Source organism: Corvus moneduloides, chromosome 15 (assembly GCF_009650955.1).
Source record: "Corvus moneduloides isolate bCorMon1 chromosome 15, bCorMon1.pri, whole genome shotgun sequence".
Taxonomy (NCBI): Eukaryota; Metazoa; Chordata; class Aves; order Passeriformes; family Corvidae; genus Corvus; species Corvus moneduloides.
In genome coordinates, this window is record NC_045490.1 from 2,335,401 (window position 1) to 2,344,842 (window position 9,442).

At 51.5% G+C, this 9,442-nt stretch overlaps 1 protein-coding gene across 2 annotated transcripts; it reads right to left on the reverse strand.

Annotated features, from left to right (window-relative positions):
• Window positions 1-4,324: 4,324 nt before the first annotated feature.
• DUSP1 (dual specificity phosphatase 1) lies at window positions 4,325-6,946 on the reverse strand. 2 transcript variants are annotated; one of them, XM_032125147.1, is made up of 4 exons: window positions 6,489-6,946; window positions 6,226-6,374; window positions 5,903-6,122; window positions 4,325-5,402 (listed from the first exon to the last, which is right to left on the reverse strand). In XM_032125147.1, exons 1-4 carry the CDS (start codon window positions 6,856-6,858, stop codon window positions 5,032-5,034), a joined length of 1,110 nt encoding a protein of 369 aa, XP_031981038.1. In that variant the 5' UTR covers window positions 6,859-6,946; the 3' UTR covers window positions 4,325-5,031. The 2 variants fall into 2 exon arrangements, with proteins under 2 accessions (XP_031981038.1, XP_031981037.1); XM_032125146.1 differs by having other exon boundaries at window positions 6,226-6,946.
• Window positions 6,947-9,442: the final 2,496 nt, after the last annotated feature.

Here is a 9,442-nt window from a genome sequence, read left to right on the forward strand (position 1 = left end):
GCCCAGAGCGAGTCATCAGGAAACGCATGCAAATGCTCCAGCTTGAGAACCCCGCTCAGGAAACCCCCAGCCCAACCTCCCCGGGCCCTCAGCCACCCTTCAGCCCCTCGCTTGTGGCTCAGCACACCCAGCCTGGCACTGCCAGGGGGGAGAGCAGCCCCAGAGGGTGGCTACCAAACCCTGGGAATGAAAACTCCCACGGCAAGGGAAGAAAATCAGACCCACACCTGAAGGACAGGCTGCCCACACCATGCAACGACTAAAACCAAATCTTTCTGCCCTGGTTTTGACCATTTTTCTTACAACAACAGAGCCATCTCGCTCTGTGCCAGACTAACAGTGTCAGGTCCAGGTAGGACCTTGGCACTGCTCTCCAGACAGGCACAGGCTTGTATAACTGCACTTCCAAAATGGGAAACAGCTCCCAAAACCAGGAATCCTTCACCCAGCCCAGCAGCAGAGCAGTTCAGCTGCTTGCCCTCAGGTACCTGGGTTCATCCCTTGGAGGTTGTGCTTAGGGTTCAGGTCAAAGTCCCCACAGCAATGCCAGAAAATTCTGCTTGTTCCCAGTTTCTCCTTTAATACCTTGGTTGCATTTAACCTTTCACACCCCTGATGGATGCTAACAGGGCCCACCTTGGCCATGCCACTCCTGGATTGCCAGCCCCCATCAGCTGTGGCCTCTGGCCCTGCCCTGGAGTAAACAGAGTGTGGTGGGAAGCCACACACAGCACGAAGCTCAGAGCTGTCCTTTCAGCAGGAGTGGATTTGTGCCTGTGTTTTAGCTGTGCTCCCGAGCTCCCTCCAGCCTTGGGTGGCAGCAGATTTGGGGAAGCCAAAGCCCTGGGCAGAGTCTCCCTACCTGCTCGGTGTCTATCACAGACATTGCTGCTGGACCAGCAAAAGGATAAGAAAGAGGTTTAGATGGAGTTTGAGGTGTCGTGATTTCTCACCACGCTGTGACAGTCACACACCACAACCTCTTCTCCTTCCCCATCCCGCTGTGCCCCTGTGGAGCTGTGGAATGGGCTGCACTTAAACACCAGCTCCAGACGACTCTCAGTGCCCTTTCTACTACCCTGGAGCCAGGCAGAAGAAAAAACCCAGGTGGTAACCGGGCCAACGAGATTTGCCTGTGTGTGAACTGGATGTAATGTTCTTTTTGTTCAACGCAATGGCATCACACGTCCTTGTGGCCCTGCGAGTCTGATCCTGGGGTGACTAATTCAGGACAGTCCCTAAGCCTGAGTACACACTGCACCTCTCCAGCGCTGATTACAAAAGGCAAAAGCTTTGAGACAAGGGGATTACCCAAGACACGTCTAATCCAGGGCTCTGGGTCTGTTTGTCATGTGATACCTGGGTAGGCTGTATCCCCCTGAGTCCTGCATCCTGCCGGGGGGATTACACAGGGCTCCTGTGCTGCGTCCCCGTGTGGGCTGGCCAGGGACACCCCTGGGCCGTGGGGACACGTCCGTGGGTGCTGTGCTAAGTGCTGCCATGACTTGTGTTCTCTTTGGGGTGTCATTGCCCAAGCTCTGGCATTTTGGGGACCCGAAATGTGTGTCCCCATCCTTGCTCTGCACAGCACAACAATGGCCATTGTTTGCCTTCGGGGCGGGTGAGCAGCCTCTGGTTTGGGAAGAACAAAGCCCGGAGCCAGTTCCTGCAAACACAAAACATGCCTTTTTATCTCTTCGTGACAAATTGGTTTGTCAGCAGCAGGAAGTGATGTTACTGCCGTCCTCACCGAGGGGAAACTCCTCGTGGTTTCCATGGGGATGTATGCAACCGGAGAGCTACAGATTTATATAAACTGAAAGCCCCGCACACGCCTGCTGTGTGCCGGGATTCTGGGGGCTGGATAAGAGGGGATGGTCTCAGCTGAGTCCTGCTAGCACGGGGGGACAGCCAGCTCATGTTGGAGCCAGAGAAATGGGAGTTCGAAGCCCCAAACCCGGGTGAACTGCGTGCTTTGGATATTCCAATCAAACAAAGCAGCAGAGCTGGGAGAATAAAGAAGGGGTGAGAAGTAAAGATTCTTCCAAAAAATTCAGCCCAGCTGTGCCACCAAGGCATCCTCCTCCTCTGCCCCACACCTTGCCAGCCATCCTGCTCCTTCCCCACTGCTCCCAGCGAACCCCCCAGCTGATCCCACCCATCTCCCCAAAACTGCCCCACTGAGACGACATTTGGCAGTGTCGCTCTGATCTCTCTTTCCCCCTTTCCCTCCCCTTTACACCGGGAGCCGTTTGGGATCTGGGTGCCATCCCATCCACAAGAAGTTTGCAGGAGTCTGAGGCTCTGGGCAGCGTCAGAGTCGGATTACAGGGAACAGCAGAAGGATCCCGATAAAGACTTGGAAAAGGGCACCGGGTGTGGGAACCCGAAGCGCAGGTGGGCGGCTCGCAGGGAGCGCAGCCCCGGCTGGCTGCTCACAGCCGGCTTTGTGCTGAAGCAGCTCTCTTTTGCACCCCTCTGTCAGGTGCCTGCTTAGGTTATAAAAGCTGATCTGCTGCCAGGTAATGAGTTTTATTGTTCCAAGAAACACATAAACAAGCTCCAGCGGCTGACAGGGAGCGGATTTCTGTTTGAATTGCGATTAACAGGCAGGATTTTTTTTATCAGTGGCATGGCCAGGGCTGCCAAGGTTGTATTTTTCCACTGAACAAACTCTGCTTTGCTTTGAAGGTGAAAGTTTGTTCCACCCTTTACTGCAGGTGTAAAAAGGCTCATGTATTCAGAGACAGTCTTGCATGCTTAATCAGGACAGCAATGGCAAGTCCGACGTGCCAAGGGATTTTCCATGGACAAAGGGGTTTTGCAGGATTTGCAGCACGGGACAGGTTTGGGGGAGGATGTTCACTTTGAGGTTCAGGTACACTTGAGGAAAATAAGAGTTTCTAACTTCTCAGTGCCCAGGGATCTCTCCTCCTTTTAGCTGCTCCATTTTTTTTTATCCCTCGGTGTCAGGTTGAAAGTCGGTGACGGCTGACGCGGGGTGCTGACGACAGAGCTGCTTCGGAGGGGCAGCTCACGTGGAAGAACTTCAGAGGCAGCAGTGCATCATCCTGTCCTTCAAGGGCACCTTCTCCCAGGAGAAGAGTCCCGGATTTTAGCACCATTAATACCCCAGCTAACTTGCAGGATTGCAGCAGGAGTTCGTGGCACTTTGCTCATCTTGCTACATGACAAGAGCACAGCTGCTTTGTGCTCACAAAAACCTTCATCTACAAACGTAAGACCACAACTGCTTAAATTCCTTGATTTTAGTCATAACCTGCTGTGTGTGCCCAAGCAAAACCACTTTTGATGAGGCAAAGGTTGGATCTGACTCTTTGAGCATCAGATATGCAAGGACTGGTGGCTGCCTGCTGGAATGAATATGGGAAACCCAGAGTGCTCCTGCTCCCTCAGCATCCCTCCTCTCCCTGGTACCAGCATTACCCTGCCTAGGAAATCAAGCCTCCAGCTGCATCCCACACCCATCAGCTTCCCTGGGAAGGGGTTATCACAGCAGGGATGCTGTCCTGCCCCACAGAGCCCAGGAGAGGTGCAGTTCTGTCCCAGGACCCAGCATTAACCCTGCACCCTTTGCTGCCCATCACCCTCCAGCTCCTGCCTGGCTTTGGCTGTACTCCATCAACTCTCCTCATTGCCTCAACAGAAACACCAGATCCAAGCCACTCTAGTGATAATCTCCAGCAGGAAAGAATTTATTTGGGTCTGGGTAAGAAAAAAAATCGGTGACTTGCCAGTTACCTGATCCCTTGTCATGCCCCGATTTGTTTACAGAGACAGCCCAGCCAGCCAAATACCTCACTCCAGGCACCAGAGGCAGTTTGAGTTGCAAAAAGGATTTAGGGAGGTGGGACAGAAAAAACACTTTGTGAGTTTGTGCCAAGCCTTAGAGATCTGTTACTAACAGGTTAATTTTTAGACTTAACCTTTCAAGCATTGAAAGTAAACAAGGAATAAGGAAGCTTATTCCTCCTTCTTAGGAGAAGGACTATTTTAAATTCACTGTAGCCCAGTGCCCAAGTCTCAGCTGGTTCAAACTGTTAGAGCCATCAGGGCAGCCAAATCCACTCCCAGCTGAGAAACCAGCCTTGGCTCGCTGCCAGTGCACACAATTACATGGGGACAAAGAGAAGCTCAGGTTAAGAACCTGCAGTCGTTTCTAGTCAATTATGCTGTTTAAACCCATTTTTCTCAGCCAAGACCCGAGGCCAGCAGAGTTGAAAATTACAGCTCTTCACCCTGGAGCTTCCACGTGAGTTTTGGGAGTGTGAAAGGCAGTAATTTAAAAGAATATATAATCCAGGTCAATAGAAATACCATAATTTATTCTGTTTGTATAAAAAAAGTTATAATCATGTAACAAAACTATGTCTTCATAAGAAGAAATATATTATTTCACATCATAAATAAATCAGCAAACATACAACCCTTGGCAACTCAAAAAAAGCACTCGCCTGGTGCTTTCACGTCAGTGCTTGGGAAACAAGAAGAGCTGACAGAAATACACACACACAGGATTATAGTACCAAAAAATACTGAGGTATTTGGTTTCTCTAGAAATGAAACTTTACGTTTGTGAAGGCAAAAAAAAAAAAAAAAAAAAATCAAACTGAGAACAAAAAAACCCAACAACAATGCACTAATATAAAAATAAATAAATAGGACTGTCATATAAAAGGGGACAGCATCAGTGTTGCTCAAAGTGTCGAGGAATGGGAATACTGGTGAGCATGCTACTAAACATGGAGCAGGCTTAGGACAGACAGAAGACAAGGAGGGACAGCTCAGGAAGAGCCAGTGTCCTTTGATCTCTGTGTAGGCATCCAGATATTTGCTCGAGCAGTCAGAAACACCTGGTTTCTCTGGCATTGGGTGAGCTCCTCTCCATTTACGACACCGTTCTGGGACACGCGACTGACTCCCCACAAAACACAAGTGACACTGTCCCTGTAGTTATTGCACTTCTGAGACAGCAAGTCTGAGTCCTGGCCACATTTTTCACCTGCTTTTTCAGCAGCTGGGGGAAGTAGTGATGGGGCTCTGAAGGTAGTTCAAAGCACTGGATGTGGTGTGAACTGGGATGGAGACGGGGAAGTTGAAGACCGTGGTGGTCGATGCCCCTCTGTCCAACACTGCCATCGCAGGGCTCCCGGCTTCTGCTGAGCAGTTGGGGGCCAGGACCTGCGACTCAAATTGAAGCAGCTGCCCCATGAAGCTGAAATTCGGGGAGATGATGCTTCTCCTCTGCTTGACAAACTCGAAGGCTTCATCCAGTTTGACTCTGTTGGTCCTCATGAGGTAAGCGAGGCAGATGGTTGCTGAGCGGGAAATGCCAGCCTGGCAGTGCACAAAGACCCTTCCTCCATCATTCTTCACAGAGTCTGAAAGAATCAAAGCACACAGTTAGCAAACAAGTCCCACTGCTTTCCATAGGGAAAAGCACAGCCTGCTGTTTACATTTCTTTAATCCATCCCTTCCTTAGCCTAATAGGTGCACCCGGAGCTTTTGAGACAAAGGGAGTCTTTGTCTTGAGGAAAGCAGCTATTTTCACTCTGGGCTCCAATTCCAATTATACTAATAGCTCCTCCAGGTCACTGTAGCAGTTTTGCAAGATTACTTTAATACTGATCCGCTTAAATTCACTCTTTTCTGCAAGACCAGTGCCTCTTGAATCAAGATTTCAAACAGCTTTACGAAGCTAAGATTATGCCTGTGAGTAGAATTAAATTAATGGAAATGTTCCCCAAGTGTATCTTCCCAGTGGAATGTTATTCCCCAGTTCCAAGGGCAGGTTTTACTGGGGGGAAACTATGCCAAAAATCACTTCCCAGGGGGACATTAACCCAGAAAAAGAACGGACTGTAAAGAGAGCTCGTTTACCGATGAAATCGATCGCCTCGTTGAACCAGGAGCTGATATCTGCCTTGTGGTTGTCCTCCACGGGGATACTTTTATACTGGTAGTGCCCTTCGAAGTGGTTGGGGCAGTTGGCCGAGACATTGATCAACGCCGTGATCCCCAAAGCGTCCAGCATGTCCTTGCGGGAGGCGTGATAGGCGCTTCCCAAGTACAGGAACGGCAGGATTTCCACGGGCCCGCCCTGCAACACAGAGGAACAGCACCGGTCAACCCCCGCCCGGTGCTCCTCGGCAGCGCCCGCTCCGCTCCCCGCGGCGGCTCCGCCCGCTCCCCCCGGCGCTCACCTGGTCATAGAGCGGGGTCCCGCAGGAGCTGCAGCCCGAATCGGCGCTGCCGGGCGCGGGGCTGGCGCTCAGGGGCAGGCTGAGCCCGGCGGGGGCGGCCGGCTTGGTGCAGAGCTCGGAGCAGGCGGACGCGAAGGCTTCGTAACCTCCTGCGGGGGCAGAGCGGAGAGAGGCGCGCCGGGTGAGCGCCGTGCGGCCGGGGGGCGAGCGGGGCGGCCCGGCCCGGCTCCCCCGTCCCCTCCGGCGCCCGCGGGGCCACTCACCCTTGAGGAAGCAGATGCGGGCGCCACGGGCCTCCCTGCAGAGGGTGCCGAGCGCCAGCAGCATGGTGCTGTCACGCTTGGGCACTTCTAGGTCGGCGCTGCGCTCGTCCAGCAGCACCACGGTGTGGAAGAGCCCCTGGCGCAGGCGGGCGCGGAGCTCCTCGTTGGGCACGACGTGCTCCAGCGCCAGCGCGCCCTTGGCGCGGCGCCGCACGATGGTGCTGAGGCGGACGTTGCAGGAGCCGCGGATGTGCGCGGCGTTGAAGGAGAAGAAGGAGCGGCAGTCGAGGACGAGGCACTGCGCGCCGCGCTCCTGCAGCAGCCCCCGCAGCGCCTCGCACTCCAGCGCGCACACCCGCAGGTTCACCATGGCTGGGCAGCGAAGGGAAGGAGGGCAGGGCAGTGTCCGCGGAGGTGCCGCTGTCCCCGAGTGTCCCGGTGTCCTGGCCGCGCTCGGCCGCTCCCGCCTTTATATGGGAGCCGCGCCGGCGGGCCGGCGTTTTCTCAATGGGGCCGCGTCACGTGGTGTGAATGGGGGGGGGGAGGGCCCGCCGCGCTGGGTGACGTCACCCTGGCCGCGCGCCAGCGCGAGGCGCGCCCGGCCCCGCCGGCGTGACGTCATCCTGGCCGCGGGGCGGCCGGGGAGCGCGCGCGGGCACGGGGGCGCGCACGGCTCCGTGTGTGTGTGTGTGTGTGTGTGAGTGTGTGAGTGAGTGTGAGACCCCCGTATATACACACCCACACACCCACACACACACACACCCACACACCCGCACACCCATACACACACCCGTGTGCACACGGGCGCACGCACAGACACGGCCGTACTGCACACACGGCCCCCGGTGTGTGTATGTATAAATACGTACACACAGACATGCACACACATACATATGTGTGTTTTTATACATACGTGTATGTCTGTGTAGGTGTGTGTATGTGTCTGTGTATCTATGTGTATATATGTGTCTATGTATTTATAAATATGTATATATATGTATAACTGTATATATTTATAAATGTATATGTGTGTAAGTATATGTATATATTTATAAATGTATATGTGTGTAAGTATATGTATATATTTATAAATATATATGTATAACTGTATACATTTATAAATATATATATGTATATATATGTATAACTATATATTTATAAATATATATATGTGTAAGTATATATATTTATAAATATATATGTATAACTGTATATATTTATAAATATATATGCGTATATATGTATAACTGTATATATTTATAAATATATATGTGTAAGTATATGTATATATTTATAAATATATATGTATAACTGTATGTGTTTATAAATATATATATGTATATATATGTATAACTGTATATATTTATAAATATATATATGTGTAAGTATATGTATATATTTATAAATATGTATATATATGTATAACTGTATATATTTATAAATATATGTATAAGTATATGTATACATTTATAAATATCTATATGTATATATTTTTATGTATATGTATATTTATAAATATATATATGTATATTCATATACTTACAAATATATATCTATATTTCTCTGTGGGATTCTGCCCCTCTGCCCCGCTCAGGTGAGGGGATGGAACAAGACGATCTTTAAGGTCCTTTCCAACCCAAACCAGTCTGTGATTCTCTGAAATATCACATATACACACATATACTCTGTGTATGTGGAACACGGGCCCACAGGGGCATGCTTCAGTGGTGGGCTCAAAATGCGGGGCTAACGGCTGTACTCAATTATCCGAGGGGTGTTTTCCAAGCTGAATGATGCTGTGTTTCCACACCCCCTCATCCACCCACCCGTTCACACTCCCCCACCCTGTGCCCACCACTCCCGGCACAGGAGCACTGAGGCTAGGTCCCCTCCCTGCCAGCTGTCCCCGAGACTCCGGGCTGGCTTTATCCTTCCACTCCCCAGCACTGGCTGCTCCCTCCTTTCCCACAGAATCCAAGGGAAGGAGCAGCAGCGCGGGGATGTTGAGCTTTGGACGAGGGTGTGATCATTCTCCTAAAATATATGTATAAAGGAACGAGCAAACGCATACATATATTTGTATTCATGCATAGGCATATCTGCGTGTACAGACAAACCCACACATAAATATATATGTGTACACATATATTTGTGTGCATATTTATCATGTAAACACATACTTGAGAGTCGTTCCCATCACGTTTCATGGGCATGGAAAAAACCGTAGTAGACCCATGCGAAGTTCACTTTTCCTCACCGAGAACACTCCCAGGGGTCGGGGCTGCCCAGTAACCGGCAGGGCAATGGTGGGAGGTCTCTTTTTGTTCCCCTCTTTGGTGCATCAGCACTTCCCAAAAGTTTTCTTTCTTTCTTTCTTTCCGTGGATGACTGGCTTCCACCGAGCCACTCGGGTGTTTCTTACTCAGGGCTTCCAGTCAGCGCTGCTGCCACTTCCCCAGCTCCGCTCCGTGTGTCCCCTCCGTGCGTCCCCAGCCCTCCCAGCTGCTCGCTGCCCAGAACCTCGGCCCACCCCAGCCCTTTCCCCCAGCAATTCCTCTTCCTCCAGCACTGCCCTGCTGCTCCCAGCTGCTCCTTCCTCGCCCCGTTCTGCAGTTTTCTGTTTTCACTTCCCCCCTCCAGCTGCTCCTTTCGGAGGAGACCTCTGCACCCACCCACCCCTCACTCCAGGGCTCCTCTCCCTGCTCCTGCCCCACCAGGCTCCCACCCATCACTCTTCACATTTTCTGTCTCCCCCAGTGTCCCCCAGGCTTTGACCACCTCAGACCAGCGGGGCTCTGTGTTCTAACTGAGATCCCCAGGGTTTTCCAGGTTCCCAAGGGGTCCAGGAGGAGGGGCACGGACAAGGGCATGGGTGGGCGAGTGCCAGCTCTGGCTCACCCACAGGATTGTCTCTGCTCTGCTGAGCAGTGGTGTTTTTTTGCCAGAACTGCAGC

Bases quoted from the DNA above. Each gene is read 5' to 3' on its own strand.
- DUSP1 (XM_032125146.1), bottom strand. From the start codon at position 6,858: ATGGTGAACCTGCGGGTGTGCGCGCTGGAGTGCGAGGCGCTGCGGGGG. The intron at 6,123-6,225 runs GTGAGCGCCGGG...TCTGTGTTGCAG, and splicing joins GGACCCCGCTCTATGACCAG to GGCGGGCCCGTGGAAATCCT. The intron at 5,403-5,902 runs GTAAACGAGCTC...TGATTCTTTCAG, and splicing joins CGAGGCGATCGATTTCATCG to ACTCTGTGAAGAATGATGGA.